General features: G+C 43.2%; 1 protein-coding gene across 1 annotated transcript in view; it reads right to left on the reverse strand.

Moving 5' to 3' along the window:
* The window catches only part of LOC122807567 (ubiquitin carboxyl-terminal hydrolase 4-like), a 153,151-nt gene that overhangs the window by 70,162 nt on the left and 65,489 nt on the right, over window positions 1-17,500 (reverse strand). The window contains exon 2 of the mRNA XM_044078480.1: window positions 2,516-2,643. Within this exon, the coding sequence (XP_043934415.1) occupies window positions 2,516-2,643 (128 nt within the window). The remainder of the gene's footprint in view (window positions 1-2,515; window positions 2,644-17,500) is intronic.

A 17,500-nucleotide genomic window follows, 5' to 3' on the forward strand; every position in this document is an offset into this window, starting at 1 on the left:
CATTGTTAAAGGGAGGAATGGGGGGCATAGGTAAGGAAGACAGCGGACATTGAAGGAGGTCATGAGACTGTAGTGGTATCAGCTGCCCGAGTAGGTAGCCAGCACAGGTATTGGACAGATCAGATGGCCTTGCATGTCACTAAAGTCCCATGCCTATCCTGGGTTCATTAGTGGAGTGGCTGTCCTTACTTTTTCCTCTTTACATGTATCCATTCAGCAGTGTGTTGGCTACACCAAGAATGTGTATATTTACAATGATATCTGTCTACATGGTAAAACAACTGGGTATGAATGCTGTACACATGTACAGATATCAATTTGTTTAGGACTTAGGTTATGGAAATTATCATTTTTGTCATATTTTGGTAAATAACTTTGCAAGAGAGCATCTGAATGTGGTACGTAATACCTCATTTTGAAGACATAATTCATACTTCCAATATGGTAAAAGAATTATGCCTGTAAGTTGTACACATGTATAGATATAGCAACATTTATTTCAGACTTATGGTTATAGAAATTATAATTGTTTTCCTATTTTGGTAAATAACTTTGCAAGAGACCATGTCAGTGTGCCAAGTAATACCTCATTTTGAAGACAGTGTTACTCCTTACAACATGGCAAAGGAAGTGTGTCTGTGCACTGTACACGTACAGATATCAGTTTGTTTAGTCGTGTAGGATCATGAAAATTATACATCTCCAATACTTCTCATTATTATGCCCATATCTTTGTAAGGAAGCATGTTAATGACACAAATGATGCATCATTTTGAAGCTGACACTGAGATGCACAACTTCTACACTGATATGTAGGCTCTCTGTCTGTTACAGCTGATGAGATATTATGCTTTATCTATCAATTATGAGATTAATCATATATCTGAATATCTCCGTAAAGGAGCATCACATAGTAATGATTAAGGTATCATTTGAAGGCTGACATTCATATTAACAAATTGTATGGGTCTACATGGTACATGGACTATGATATTGTGCTTTGCTTTTCCAAAAAGGTAAAAAATATGCACAATATCAACATTCCTTGCCAAATATTTAATAATGCAAAGAACAAGGCAGGAAACCACTGGATAAACACTTTATATAAGTAAAGCTTTCGGATACAATCCTTTCTCAATACAAAACAATGCATAGAACCAGCTCTTTATATATAGGTCCAAATATATCACATGACATGCAGCCAAAATCACATGATATGTCATCCAAATCACAAAAACATTTTAAAGAAACATTTTAAAAACTTTTTAAAAAACTTAATACAAAAACTTGAAATACTTTAATAAAACTTTAAAAAATATATATATATTTAGATAAAACTTCAGGCTAAGAGAGATTAGCTCTACTTAATTTAACTAAAATAGGTTTGAGACTGACTTGGCTATTCAAGCCTGGTTTTGAATCACTCATAAGTCTCAAGATCCATTCATATTCTTTAATTTCTAAGTGATTATTTAGGTCCCCTCCCCTAGGTGCAGGTGTAACGTGGTCAATAATTCTAAACCTAAAAAAATGCTGCTGACCAAATTCCTCTATATGTTTGAATAGTGCATTCCTGTCATAGCATCTCCTAATTGATGGATTAAACCTATTTTAGTTAAATTAAGTAGAGCTAATCTCTCTTAGCCTGAAGTTTTATCTAAATATATATATATTTTTTAAAGTTTTATTAAAGTATTTCAAGTTTTTGTATTAAGTTTTTTAAAAAAAGTTTTTTTAAAATGTTTCTTTAAAATGTTTTTGTGATTTGGATGACATATCATGTGATTTTGGCTGCATGTCATGTGATATATTTGGACCTATATATAAAGAGCTGGTTCTATGCATTGTTTTGTATTGAGAAAGGATTGTATCCGAAAGCTTTACTTATATAAAGTGTTTATCCAGTGGTTTCCTGCCTTGTTCTTTGCAAATATTTAATAATGACATATGCACTATCAACATTTACATTGCTGGAAAGTCCGTGCCTGCTGAACAACTTTCGCTTTTACATTTTGTCTAGCTCTTATAAAGAGTTATGAACATTTGTTTTCTGTATGGTATTACAGATTTTCTGAAAATGAGCTCAGGCTACACTGTTCCTATGGTGGAATTAAGCAGGCAGCTTTTCCTGAGCTGCTCCTGAGTGAATAGGTTAAGTGAATTGAGCATAGTGCAAGACAAACGTTTGTGCATTTCAGCATACTGAATGATCCTTAACCCAAGAAAAATATGATCTCAGAGCTGGTCATACAGATGTTAATGGAGATGTGGGGTTCTCGTCTCAAGCAAAAAGTTTTTCTCCAAATTATTATTATCATTATTATTCTACTCTCACTACTAAAGACCATGACATTGTTATGGTTCCTCTACTATAGTGACTGTACAAACCATCTTCACATTTCTTATAATGTTAAAAAAACATTGTAAAAACAGAAACACAGCCTTCTCTGTACACAAACAAACCCACATTACAAAATTCAGTACGTAAGAGAAGAAAACAGCTTTAAAATTGTACCTGCAAACAGTCCAGAGTTATCAACTGGACCAGGAAAATAACTGCAGTCTCCAACGCTGTACATGTCCCAGCTGTCAAAACCAACAAATTTCTTCCACTGTTTAAACCATCTACTATCAATGAGATACCTGCAATAAGAAAACAAATGAAACCATACAAACCACATCAAGCATAGCAAATGTTACTACTTCTGTAACACATACAAACTTTTTAATTTATGAAAACTACACACCAGATGTTGTGATACAATGCAGCATGGTAATCATTTCTGGATATAAAGAATCATGCCTCTCAACTGACTTTCAAGCAGGCTGTACTGAAAAGTGGATCCCTATCAAAGTGCAAGACTTGATACTGCAAGTTGACACTTCGGAAGACTTGCATTAACTTTCAAAGAGGGAAAAAAACAAAACTCACAAACATACCTTTTTGCAATGCAACGGCTACACCAACCACCAATGTTACTTACAATATCTAAATTCTTTAAGTTCCAAGGGTCGAGTCTTTCAACAAACACCCCAATAAACACTTTGTAATCTTAAGTGCAGTTGACTAAGCATACTCTATGTAACAGTAAATGTTCTAGTGCAGGATCACTGTTGCCACTGGAAATTAGGTGCGGCTGAAAGTACATTGATCCGTCCTAACATCAGAGCTTTTGACATCCCTAAATATGAGATAATCTCCTCCCCATGCAGAGGACATCAGCAGAACACTGCAGTAGAGAGAGCATCCCATGCCAAGTTCAACTCTTCTACGTGGAAATATCATGCCACCATTAAACCCTCATATGCAGAGGCCCTTAACAGTAACCTGCCCAAGCAACAAGGACCTCCAAACCTGAAACACAAACACCAATCACAACCAAAGTGTCACATAGCTCACAACACCAGTGTGCCACCCAACAGCCCCTAAGGCAAGACAACGTACCCAACACTTTAGTCATAGGTGACTAGTCAGGCACACTGATGTCCCACTCACCAGGCTGAACAAAGAGAAAGTTAGTCAGCTGCCTGTCGGGTGCCAGGATCAGACAACGCATGCACTCAAGTCACAATGCATGCCCTCAAGTCACTCCACAACAAGTACAAATATGACTCTTGTCATTGTCCATGTTGGGAGTGAATGACTTGAGATGTACCGCCCTGGACTACATGGAGAGACATGGAAGAGCTCTCGATCATGTGGCCCAGGCAAGGTACGACCCTAGCCCCGAGTAGCATACTGCCTTCGCCCAGAATATCCCCACATAATGATTGACTTTGGCAACTGGCGAAGCTTCTGGTGCCATTTAAAGGGGATCTAGTTATCTGTCTGCCTGGGACGACGATCACAGACCATGATGCTTTGCCAGAGATGGTCTGTACTTGTCCCCTAGGATTCGGGTTACTGGCCAAGGCTCTTGCCACCCCAATAGTGCCTTTTTTAGGCAAAGTTCAAAAGGACAAAACCACCACCGTAACAGGTACAAGCATGCAAAATCTGAAGGTAATGCTACTCAACGCTAGAAGTCTAAACCTCAAAATGCACTATCTCAAGGCACTCCTAAAAATGGAGAACATAGATATCTGTGCAGTAACTGAGACCTGGTTCAAGTCTACAGACAGCACCCTTGCGATACCATGTTACAACTCTTAACACACTTTTCGGTCACCAAACCAGGACGAAACACTAAAGGTGGAGGAGTGTCCACATTCACAAAGGATATTCACACCACCAGGCTAGTTGCCCAACACAATGCGTCTGAAATTCTCCAGGTGCAAAGACTGCAATCCAAACTGTAGCTTGCGACAGAATCCCCACCATGCCACAAGATTCTCACTACACCTTTCTAAACATACTGGAAAATATTAAGATACAACTAAACACCCTAATACTGGGCGATTTCAACTACCCTGCCATTAACTGGGAAAATTACTCGTGTACCAACACCTTTGCCCTACGGTTCCTGGAATTCATAAATTCCAATGCCCTGGATAAACTAATCCATAGTCCCCCCAGGGGCTCCAATATCCTTAGACCTGATTACCAACATGGGAAAATCGATGCTCCACACCTACGGTCACCCCCTCGTTGGTCAGGTCTGACCATAAGCTAATCACCCTTGACATCCACATCCCTCCCCCACCCCCAGTAAGGAAACCTCTGTAAAAAAACTTCTCCAAAGCCAACTTCATGCTACTCAAGTCAGAAGTGACAAACTTCATTACACCCATGCAGACGGGAACTGAAAGTTCAACTGCTGAATCCTACACTAAGGTACTGTAAAAGCAAATCCACTTGTGCATGAATCGTGCCATCCCAAATAGAACCAAGACGCTCTCCTCCAAAAAAAAGAAGCCAATCTGGTGAGCCCCTGCCATAAACAAATCCCAGGATGCAAAAAACTCCCTTACCAGCCTCAGTAAGAAGCTGAGAACCCACACAAAATCCTCCAAAGCTAGTTAGGAAAATAAAACTGCCAAAGATTCCAAAGGCAACCACAAGGCATTCTATAGCTATGTCAAGAATCTAAATGGCAATGTTCAGACTTGCTCTGAGCTACAACAGAATGGCATTAACTATACTGACCCCAAGGATATTGCCAATATCCTGGCAGATCGATTCTGTACCAACTTAACCCCTCTCTCCCCCCCTAAAGGGTCCATCTCAATACCGAAAGATTGCCAAATTCTGGTAACTGCCACACAGGTAAAAAACGCACTCTCCAAAGCCAGGAATACAGCATCCGTGGGACCAGATGACATCCCGGGCTGTGTACTACATTAACTACAAAATGAACTGGCAGCTCACCTAAGTGTCTAGTTAAATCATAGCCTCACCTCAGGCTTTGTGCACACTGAGTGGCACACAGCTACAAAGTTATCCCACTCCACAAGGGGGGATCCACCCTGGATACTGGGAACTACTGCCCCATCAGTCTGACTAGCCTGATCTGCAAGGCCATGGAACTTTTAAACAAAGACAATGGCAACCTTCAAAACACTGAACCCCACCCAGTTTGGCTTCATGAAGGGCCGATCTTGTCTCCTGAACCAGACTGGCTTCTTTCAGTCTGTCTCCAGAGCTGAGTACGAGGGTAAGTTGGTCCACACAGCCTATATGGACCTGGACAAGACCTTCTACACTATCCCCCACTCTGGAATCATAGATATTACTAAGCTGGGCATTAATCCCTATGTCACTCGATGGGTTGCCAACTGGCTTACTGACAGAACCCACACTGTAAAAGTAAACTCCAAATCCAGCTCCAGACAAGTGGTAAGTGGAGTACCACATGGTTCAGTCCTGGGACCACTCTTGTTTGGCATCTACTTCTCTAAAGTACAAGCCAACACTAACGGACTCTGGCTAACAAAGTTCACAGATGACTGCAAACTGGAAGCCATTATTGAATCCCCAAATGATGATGTGGATACTCTACAAAAGGACCTTACGGAAACAGATGCTTGGTGCCAGAGCCATGAGCTCAAGCTCAATGCCAAGAAATGTACACTTATCCCCTTTGGGGAAAAAACATGTACCCATGAATTACCACATAAGTGGCAGCACATTAAACACCAAAAGTGTGATGAGACTTGGACAGGTAGACAGCTGTCTCATCTTCGATAATCACATCACCACAACAGTCAGGAAATCCTTCTATGTGGCACACCTCATCACCAAGGGCTTTTCATTCAGAAAAAAGGAGGTCACTGTCCTACTGCACTCATCCCTCATTAGACCCATTATAGAATACGACACCCCATTTGGTATGTACCTGCCAAGACATCAACAACTGGAAAGGCCACAGAAATACCTCACTAAAAGAATTGCAGGCATAAAGCAGATGTGCTAGGTGGACCAATTAAAAAAACTCTAGACAATATGCGACAGAATATAGCTGCTCAGAGGCGATCTCTGCTTAACATACAATGCCAAGTCAAACCCTGAGCTGTTTGACATGCTACACAAAGAAATCCCAATCCCTCAGAGCCACGCGCTCCAGGGATCTAAACCTCGTCATCACAATGAACAAAACATGCTGGAGGGATAGGTTCCTGACCCAGAGACTCCCCCAGACTCTGGAATAGACTGCCCATACATGTCAAGCAGAGCATCTCTTTGGCCTTCTTCAAAAGGAACCTTGACGATTGGATGGGAGATGGGAAATTCACCCCGGGAATCACATCAGTCGCCCTGCTAGACAGGGGTCCAGGGAAGTAAATATTGTGGGAAGAAATAGCCAGGGAATGGTTATAGCTAGGCTCGTATAGGCCCTAGGGATGACAGCCTAGTACTAAACTATGAACCAAAAATAGTTTGTCTACTCGAAGAATGTCACTCACTCAGCAAATACAACCATCTCCAATCTCTGCACCCTGAATTTAAGTCCCATATTTTGCATTAATTCAGATTACAACTGTACAAGTCATTTTTCACACTTGGGCCCCCCCCCCCCCCCCCAAAAAAAAAAATTGGGTGACCATGGAGTTCCTACTGAGCGGGGCAAAGTCTCTCGCATGATGGGTTAGCCCACCACAACGATACTGATGTCATATGCAGTTTCAGTAGAAGTGTTAAAGTCGGGCTTGTCCAGTTTGCTGTCACAGCAAGATAGACAGCAGCTTCTCAAAGGTACTGACATTGACATACCCAGCCTGAATAAGGACAAATTAGCATAAGCAAACCTCATAAAACAGAACAATCATAAGAAAAGAACTGAAAGATTCCAATATGCTCAAAATTTACAGCTGTAGACCTTAAAGCAAACAGAAAGGAGAAGTTCATAGAGGTCAGTGGGAGGCAGCCTACACTAACAGTGATGCATGAACTACAAAAATTTACCCAAATGGTGAATATGCTAAACCAGCCGATGTCCGTTGTACATTCACCACTGGGATCACTGGTGTAGTTACCATTCTTCACTCAGTTCAAACTTCTTGAGCTCCACTGGAGTGAATGTCACTTCCAATGGGCAGAGCCCAAGCCTTTTGACAGAATGAAACTATGTCCTCACATTTCAAACAAAGTGCTCATATCTCTGGAACCATATAGATTATGACAGTATTAAATAGCAAACTTTTCAGCACAAACTATTTTTATAGCGGTAGTACTCTTTAGGTACTAGGTCTTAAAACTGAATTTTATAAGTCACAGTAAACAAGTAACTATTACATTTGCAATATTTTGTAAACAACTTACAATATCTCAGCAGCCACTCAAACTACATACTTACTGTTAGCAGCATTTTATTCATCTAGCAGAAATCATTCATACAATGCCAAGGAGTTTTGTGTTGCTTGGTTGTAGAGATTTAGAAAAAATGTGAAAATTATATATGTATAAATTATCATAAAAACAATTCATATCCATTTACCTGCACTAGACAGAGGTCAAATATTAATGCAGTACAGTTTACTATTGTGTGCGCTTTTACATAAAATCTTTTACAACCTTGTACATAGCATGGTTTGGAATTCTTGACGCAAATATGAAGCAATATTAGACTCCTGGAGGTGTCAGTAGGAGTTAACTGCATGTGCACCTGGAGGCGTCACTCGGATGCAATGAGTTAATACTTACAAATAATTCTGAAGCAGTAAGCCAGACACCATGCAAGACTTCAGTAACAAGTACTGTTCTGCTCTAATACTGTCCTTTACTGCTCTAATACTGTCCTTTACAAAAGACAAAGCACAAGTTTGGGAAGCTGCCTCACAACTGCTTTATGTTACATGTTTCTGATAAGGCTGCTATGGGAGTAGTTGCTCAAGTGGAGTGGGCTTCAACTTACCTCTGCAGTGTTCTGCCAAGATAATCAAAAAAGATATGCAGCTTGCCAAACACAAAGTTTGATTCAAATATGGTCTGCACTGCTTTTATGTCATATAAAGAGGCAAAAACAGTCTACTTTTTGAAATATTTTCTCCTTTCAATGGACTCAGCTACCTAGATTTATATATGGGCACTTTTTTCTTTTATTTTAAGTTTTTAGGTAGGAAACTGGGCAGTATGGATTTGAGTCACGGCTAGCCCAGATACCAGGGCTCTCCTTTTCTAGACTAATGGCATGCAAATGGTTTTAACTGGTTCCACTTTAACACTGACTGGGAGAACAAGGTCAGCCCTAGCCAAAGTGTGGCTAGAAGAATGAGGCTTGTTCTGTCTTCCCTTACTGTTAACATTACACAAGTAGAAGAATGTGAGGGAAGCACAAAAAACACCCATTGCACTAAACAGATAAAGCATCCACTGCCCATACTTCTCTACACTGGTACTGGAAACCAAACCTGCAACTAAGAGGTAAAATCAAACATGTCCCATCTCTGGGACACCCCAAACTTCACAGTCACACAATGGGAGCTTTTTGAAGACTGATGCTGGACCAGCTCATCTAGCATGCCAATGAGCTGAGGGCTAAAGTAATGTAAGACTGGAGTTGTAGTTTCAACCTTGATGGCTGGATCCTAGCCTATCAAGGCCAGCCTACACAGTTGAGACAAGTCAATGCTTCAACCTGCTAGGGTTACCACCTGTCCCACTTCGCGAGGGACAGTCCCTCTTTGGGCAGTTATGTCCTGCAAAATAAATTGTAAAAATGGCAAAAGTCCAGAGATTTTAGGACAAAATAATTTCCTACATTTTATGTAGTAGTTGCATAAAAAACAGTTATTCTACAGCTGAAAGACCTAAATGTTATAAGAAACAGAATAAGCAACTAAAATGCTTAAAGAATAAGCTTTTATTTAGGCAAAAAAGTAAAGTTCTGTCCTTTATACTGGCCATCAGTATGTTTCGGCCTGCAAAATCTGACGTTTGTACCAAAAATGTCCCACTTTGCGCATTTGAAAAGGTGGCAACCCTACAACCTGCTGATGCACCACATGAACAAGGTACTACCTGAAATAGTTTCAGGAATCCTAGCTTCCAAATTGTCTTAAATATTTACAACCACACATCAATACTAGCATATCCCCTCACCATTCCTGAACTTGGTTCTGACCCAGTAGTACCACTTTTCTTCCTGAGCCTTCAGATCCATTATGCAGCCCCCAGTCTTTGCTTGAGGGAAGGGGTGCTCATTTATCAGCGGCCCTCTTCCCAAAAACACAAGGGCGGATGCAAACGTAGGCATAGGTTCATCGGTAGGTACTAGGCTATTGGCCCAAGGGCCTACGTAAGCCTAGCTAACAAGGTTCCTTTGCTTACGCCACCCAAGAAAGTTATTTTTCTGTGCACTGTCGAGCAGAGACACAGAAGTGATCCCTGGGGTGTATTTCCTATTTCCCATCCACTCAAGATTTCTTTTGAGGAGTACTAATGAACTTTGCTTGACATAGATGGGTAGCCTGTTCCAGAATATGGGAAGTCTCTGGGACAGGAAATCTATCCCTCCAGCATGTCCTGTTTATTGTGGTGACAAGGTTTAGGTCCCTAGAGTGTGTAGCTCGGAGAGATTGGAATTTCTTTACTTGTAGCATGTCCAACAGCTCTGGGTTTGACATAGCTTTGTGTGTTAGGCAGAGATCACCTCAGAGTAAGCGATATGCTACGGAGTAAAGCTGGAGGTTTTTTGAGATGGTCAGTGTAGGGCATTTGTTTGAGGCCAGTAATCCTCTTTGTGAGGTACTTCTGTGGTCTTTCCAGCTGCTGCAGATGTCTTGTGAGGTACATTCCAAAAGGGGCGTTGTACTCTATAGTGGGTCTAATGAGGGTCGAGTAGAGGGGAACAATGACCTCTTTTTTCCTGGATGAGAACTCTTTTTATGATGAGGTGTGTCACGTAAAAGGACTTCCTGACTACTGTGGCAATGTGACTATCAAAGGAGAGACTACTGTCCACCTGGGTCCCAAGGTCTCCTGTCACACATTCGGTGTTAAGTAGATTGCTGCCTACGTGGTAGTTCATGGGTACAGAGTTTTTACCAAAAAGGATGACACTGCACTTTTTGGCATCGAGCTTGAGGCCATGGCTCTGACACCAGGCATCTGTCTCAGGGAAGCCCTTCTGTAGGATGTCCACATCATTTGGGGGACTTGACTATGGCTCCTAGTTTGCAGTCATCTGCGAACGTCTTTAGCCAGAGGCCTTCTGTGTTAGCCTGTACTTCAGAGTAGTAGATACCAAATAGGAGAGGTCCCAGGACTGAACCCTGTGGTACTCCACTTGTCACTGGTTTGAGGTCAGATATGGAGTCTGCAACGTTTACAGTGTGGGTTCCGGTGAGCCAGTTGGCAATCCATCTTATGACAAAGGATTTATACCTAGGATTCCAGAATGGGGGATGGTGTCGAAAGCCTTGGCGAGGTCAAGATAAGCTGTGTCGACCACCTTGCCCTCATCTATGGCTTTGGTGACTGCCTCAAAGCCGATCAGGTTCAGGAGGCATGATCTGCCTCACAAACCCGAACTGGGTAGGATTCAGAATTTGGAGGTTACCAATGTCTTGGTTTAGGAGTTCCATGATGATACGTTGCATGGCCTTGCAGAACAGGCTCATAAAGTTAATAGGGCGATAGTTCCTGGGATCAGTGGTGGCTCCCCCTTCGTGGAGTGGGATAACTGTTGCTGTGCACCATTCAGTGCACACAAATCCTGATGCAAGGCTATTATCGAACATGGTGCTTAAGGGGGAGCCAGTTCGTTCTGAAGTTAGTGTAAAAAGCAGCCTGGAATGTTGTCCAGTCCCATGGATGCTGTGTTTTTGGCTTTAGAGTGCAGCTTTTACCTGCATAGTTGTGATTACAGGGACTCTGCATTATTCCTGTATAGATATGGGCCCTTTAGGGGGTGGGGGGGGTAAAGTGGGCACTGAACATATTTGCCAGGATGTTGGCAATATCCGTTGGTTCTGTAATTTGCGTGCCGTTGTGTTGCAACTCAGAGCAGATCTGGGTGTTGCCATCGAGATTTTTGACATAGCTATAGAATGCTTTGTGGTTGTCCCTAAATTAGTGGCAACTTTGTTTTCGTGGAGGATCAGCTATAGAATGCTTTGTGGTTGTCCCTAAATTAGTGGCGACTGTTTTCGTAGCTAGCTTTGGAGGATCTAATAAAGGGATCACAGCTTCTTACGGAGGCTGACCAGGGATCTCCTCCACTCATGAGATTTTACTCTCTCTTGCAACAGTTTCTTCCTTCTGTTGTAGGGTTTGTTTATGGCAGCAGACAACCAGATTGGCTTCCTTTTTTTTTGGAGGATAGCATCTTGGTTCTGTTTGGGATAGCACGATGCATGCAATCCTTTAAGTGCTTATAGAGTGCATTTGTGTAGGATTCAGCAGTTGTGACTGTATTGTCCATCTGCATGGGGGTCATGAAGTTCACCACTTCTGTCTTAAGAAGCAGGAAATTGGCTTTCGAGAAATGTTTTACTGTGGTTTTGTTAATGGGGGGTGGGGGGCAGGATGTGGATATCAAGGGTGATTAGCCTATGGTCGGATCGGACCAACAAGGAGTTGACTTCAGGTGTGGAACACCGATCACTCATATTGGTAATGACTAGGTCTACGATATTGTTGCCCCTGGTGGGGGTGTGGATAAGTTGATCCAGGGCATTGGAGTTTATGAATTCCAGAAACCGTTGAGCTAAGGAGATGGTACACGAGTAGTTTTCCCAGTTAATGGTGGGGTAGTTGAAGTCTACCATTATTAGGGTGTTTGGTTGAACCCTAATATTTTCCAGTACATCAAGAAAACATAAGTGGGAATTCTGGCACATGTGTGGGGGATCTGTAGCAAGCTACAATTTGGACTGCAGGTTTGCCCAGAGTTAGTTGCACTTGGATAACCTTGGATGCATTATGCTGAGCAACTAGCCTGGAGGTGTGGATATCCTTAATGAATATGGACACACCTCCGCCTTTGGTGTTTCGGTCCAGGTTACATGGCCGAAACGTGTGGTATGAGTTATAGCCTGGCAGTGCAGGGGTGCTCTCTGGAGCCTTGAACCAGGTCTCAGTCACTGCACAGATATTGATGTTCTCCATTTTAAGGAGTACCTCGACCATTTTGAGATTTAGACTTCTAGCACTGAGTAGATTACCCTCAGTTTTTGCTTGCGTGTTCCTGTTAGTGGTGAATTTGTCATTTGAACCTTGCTTAAAAAAGGCACTATAGGGGCGGAAAGAGCCTTAGCCAGTATACAGAATCCCAGGGGCGACAGGTGCAGGCCATCTGTGGCAAAGCATTGTGGTCTGTCGACCATGTCATCCCAAGCAGACAGATACTGGATCCCCTTAGAATGGCACCAGAAGCTTAGCCAATTGTTGAAGTAATTTTGTCCTTGTACTGCAGTATCATTCTGGGCGATGGCAGAATGCTACTCAGGGCTAGGGTCATACCTGCCTGGGCTAGAAGATCTGAGAGCTCTTCCAGATCTCTTTTCATGTAGTCCAGGGAGGTACGTCTCAGGTCATTCACACCAACATGGACAATAAGTCATATTTGTACTTGCTGTGGAGTGACCAGAGTGCGTGGGTTATGTGGCGGATCCTGGCACCCGACAGGCAGCTGACAGTAACCTTCTTGTTTGGCCTGGTGAGTGGGACATCAGTGTGCCTGACTATACAGTCACCTATGACTAGTGTGTTGGGTACTTTGTTTTGCCTTATTGGCTGTGGCTGAGTGGCGCACTGAGTCCGTGGGCTGTGTGTCATTTGGGTTGTGTTGGGGATGGAGGCTGCTTGCGTTTTAGCTTTGGAGATCTCTGTTGCTTAGACAGATTGAGAGCCTCCGCGAATGTTTTTGTGTTACTGTGTGTGGATTTTGGTGTACATTTAATGAGACTATGCGATGTGTGGTGCGGTGCAAATGTTTACCTTCTCCTCTTGATTGTCAAGTTCAGTCTTGGTTGGAGAGAGCTTTACCTCCAGTTTGGCTAGAAAAGTGCATCTCTCACAGGTTGTAGTGTTGGGTGGTAGGAGGAGAGGGTTGTCCGTGTACATGAGGCAATTTCTACATTGCCTCAAGATGCCCAGTTTCATCAGATAAACAGTAGAGAACACCGGGAGCTGACCCTTGGACATGCCTGAATAAAAAACTATTTTCCTCCAGATAAGTGAAGAAAGTGAGTAGAAGAGTTGTTTTTCTCTAAGCAAGTGAGAAAAGTACAAAAACCGTTTTCCTATAGGTAATGAGGAAGGTTGAGTGCTACAGTAATTAGTAGCTTACTTAGTCCTTACAAGTGCTGAGTACGAGTAAGGAAATTTAAGTGCTAAAACTAAGAATCTGTATCTGCACTAGACGAGTTACAGGACAGAAACAAGTGCAAATGCAGGCTTTCAAATCAGAAAGTTGAGACAGATGGAAAAGATTGCCCAAATGGCCAATAACTATAATTTCTGGGCCAGAACCACTCCTTATGTGGTAAGACAGGTTACCTAGTGCTTACCACTCCCACTGGTAGGCTTGGGTGCTCAGAAGCTTACATACAGTCCTGGATACAGCAAATCTGCATCTGGAATACTAGTTAAAGGAAACAGGCTTTAAGGTTCATAGGGAGGTAGTAAGCTATCGGTCCTGGGGCCTATACAAGCCCAGCCAAAAAGGTACCCTGGCATTTGCCACCCAAGAAAATTATTTTCCTGTGCCACTGTCGAGCAGAGCCACAGAGGTGTTCCCCGGGGTGAATTTCCGATTTCCCATCCAATCAAGATTTTTCTTGAGTGCTAATGAGGAGCCTTGTTTGATACAAATAGGTAGTTTATTCCAGAGTATGGGAAGTCTCTGCGACAGCAATCTATCCCTCTGGCATGTTCTGTTTATTGTGGTGACAAAGTTTAGGTCCCCTAGAGCATGTAGCTCGGAGGGATTGGGATTTCTTTAAGTGGAGCATGTCCAACAGCTCTGGGTTTGACATAGCTTTGTATGTTAGGCAGAGATCACCTCTGAGTAGGCGATATGCGACTGAGCAAAGCTTGAGTTTTTTGAGATGGTCTGCATAGGGCATCTGTTTAAGGCCGGTAATCCTCTTTGTGAGGTATTTCTGCGGCCTTTCCAGTTGTTGCAGATGTCTTGTGAGGTACATACCAAAAGGGGCGTTGTACTCTATAAAATTGGTCTAATGAGGGATGAGTGGAGGGGAACAATGACCTCTTTTTCTGGATGAGAAACCTTTTGTGATGAGGTGTGCCACGTAGAAGGATTTCCTGACTACTGTGGCGATGTGATTATCAAAGGAGAGACTACTGTCCACCTGTGTCCCAAGGTCTCCCATCACACTTTCGTTAAGTATACTACCGCCTATGCTGTAGTTCATGGGTACAGAGTTTTTACCAAAGGGGATGACAATGCACTTTTTGGCATTGAGCTTGAGGCCATAGCTTTGACACCAGACATCTGTCTCAGTGAGGCCCTTTTGTAATGTCCACAATGTTTGGAGTATCGATTATGGCTCCTAGTTTGCAGTCATCTGCGAACTTCGTTAGCCAAAGACCTTCTGCGTTTGGTATCTACTTCCCTGAAGTACAGGCTAACAGGAGAGGACCCAGGACTAAACCCTGTGGTACTCCACTTGTCACTGGTCTGAAGTCAGATTTGGAGTCTGCTACTTTCACAGTGTGGGTTCTGTCAGTGAGCCAGTTGGCAACCCGTGACATTGGGATTTATGCCTAGTTTAGCGAGTTTATCTATAATTCCAGAGTGGGGGATGGTGTCGAAAGCCTTGGCAAGATCTAGATAGGCTGTGTGAACCACCTTACCCTTGTCTACGGCTTTGGTGACTGCTTCAAAGAAGTCTAACAGGTTTAGGAGACATGATCTGCCTTTTTACAAACACGAACTGGGTGGTGGTCCAGAGTTTGGAGATTACCAATGTCTTTAAGTTCCATGATGATACGTTCCATGGCCTTGCAGACCAGGCTAGTCAGGCTAATGGGGAGTTAGTTCCCGGGGTCCGTGGTGTCTCCCCTCCTTGTGGAGTGGGATAACAGTCACTGTGCGCCATTCAGCAGGCACAAAGCCTGAGGTGAGACTGACTGAACATGGTATTTAGGTGGGGTGCCAGTTTGTTCTGTAGTTCGTGTAGAATGCAGCCTGGGATGTTGTCTGGTCACATGGATGCTGTGTTCTTGGCTTTGGAGAGTGTGGTTTTTACCTGTGCAGCCATGATTACAGGAACTTTGCACTCTTCCGGTATAGAGATGGGCTCTTTAGGGGGTGGGGGGGGTTAGCACTGAACCTATCTGCCAGGACGTTGGCAATATCAGTTGGGTCTGTATATTTAGTGCCATTGTGCTGTAACTCAGAGCAGATCTAAGTGTTGCCATTAAGACTATTGACATAGAATGCTTTGTGGTCGTCTTTAGAATCAGTGGCGATTTTGTATTCCTAACTAGCTTTGGAGGATTTTATCAGGGATCACAGCTTCTTACTGGGGCTGACTAGGGAGCTTCTCCACTCATGGGATTTTACTCTTTTGCAACAGTTTCTTCCTTCTGTTGTACAGTTTGTTTATGGCAGGGGACCACCAGATTCGCTTCCTTTTTTTGGAGGACAGCGTCTTGGTTTTGTTTGGGATATCACGATCCATGCACTCATGTAAGTGCTTATGAAGTGCAATTGTCTAGGATTCAGTAGTCGTAATGTATTGTCCATGTGCATCGGTGTCATGAAGTTCACCACTTCTGTCTTAAGAAGCATGAAGTTGGCTTTGGAGACATTTTTTACCATGGTTTCCTTAATGGGGGGGGGGGGGTGGCAGGATGTGGATATCTAGGGTAATTAGCTTATGGTCAGATCGGACCAATGAGGCGTTGACTTCAGGTGTGGAACACCGGTCACTCATGTTAGTAATGACTAGAGCTAGGATACTGTTGCCCCTGGTGGAGGTGTGGATAAGTTGATCCAGGGCATTAGAGTTTATGAATTCCAGAAAGCGTAGAGTGAAGGAGTTGATACACAAGTAGTTTTCCCAGTTAATGGTGGGGTAGTTGAAATCGCCCATTATTAGGGTGTTTTGGTTGAACCCTAATATTTTCCAGTACATCAAGAAAAGAGTGGGAATCCTAGGACATGGTGGGTGATCTGTAGCAAGCTACAATTTGGATTGCAGTCTTGCCCAGAGTTAGTTGCACTTGGATAACCTCGGCTGCATTATGCTGAACAGCTAGCCTGGAGGTGTGGATATCCTTAATGAATATGGACACAACTCTGCCTTTGGTGTTCCAGTCCAAGTTACATGGCCAAAAAGTGTGGTACGAGTTCTAGCCTGGTAGTGCAGGGGTGCTCTCTGGAGCCTTGAACCAGGTCTCAGTCACTGCACAGATATCGATGTTCTCCATTTTAAGGAGTGCCTCGAGTGAGTGCATTTTGAGATTTAGACTTCTAGCATTGAGTAGCATCACCCAGTTTTTGCTTACCTGTTCCTGTTACAGTGGTGAATTTGTCATTTGAACCTTGCCTAAAAAAGGCACTATAGGCGCGGCAAGAACCGTAGCCAGGGGTGACAGGTGCAGGAATTCTCTGGCAAAGCATCGTGCTCTGTTGACCATGTCATCCCAGGCAGACAGATACTGGATCCCTTTAGAATGGCACCAGAGGCTTAGCCAATTGTTCAAGTCAATCATTTTGTCCTTGCACTGCGCCATCATTCTGGGTGATGGCAGAATGCTACTCAGGGCTACGGTCATACCTGCCTGGGCTACAAGATTGGAGAGCTCTTCCATATCTCTTTTCATGTAGTCCAGGGAGGTAAGTCTCAGGTCATTCACACCAACATGGACAATGACAGAGTCATATTTGTACTTGTTGTGGAGTGACCTGAGTGCGTGGGTTATGTGGCGGATCCTGGCACCAGACAGGCAGCTGACAGTAACCTTCTCCTTGTTTAGCCTGATGAGTGAGACAGTGTGCCTGACTATAGAGTTACCTGTGACTAGTGTGTTGGGTACATAGTTTTGCCTTATTGGCTGTGGTTGAGTGGCACACTGAGTTTGCGGGCTATGTGCCATTTGGGTTGTGTTGGGGGGGTGGAAGTTGCTTGCATTTCTGCTCTGGGAGTC

Source organism: Protopterus annectens, chromosome 7.part1 (assembly GCF_019279795.1).
Source record: "Protopterus annectens isolate FY-2018-M chromosome 7.part1, PAN1.0, whole genome shotgun sequence".
Taxonomy (NCBI): domain Eukaryota; kingdom Metazoa; phylum Chordata; order Ceratodontiformes; family Protopteridae; genus Protopterus; species Protopterus annectens.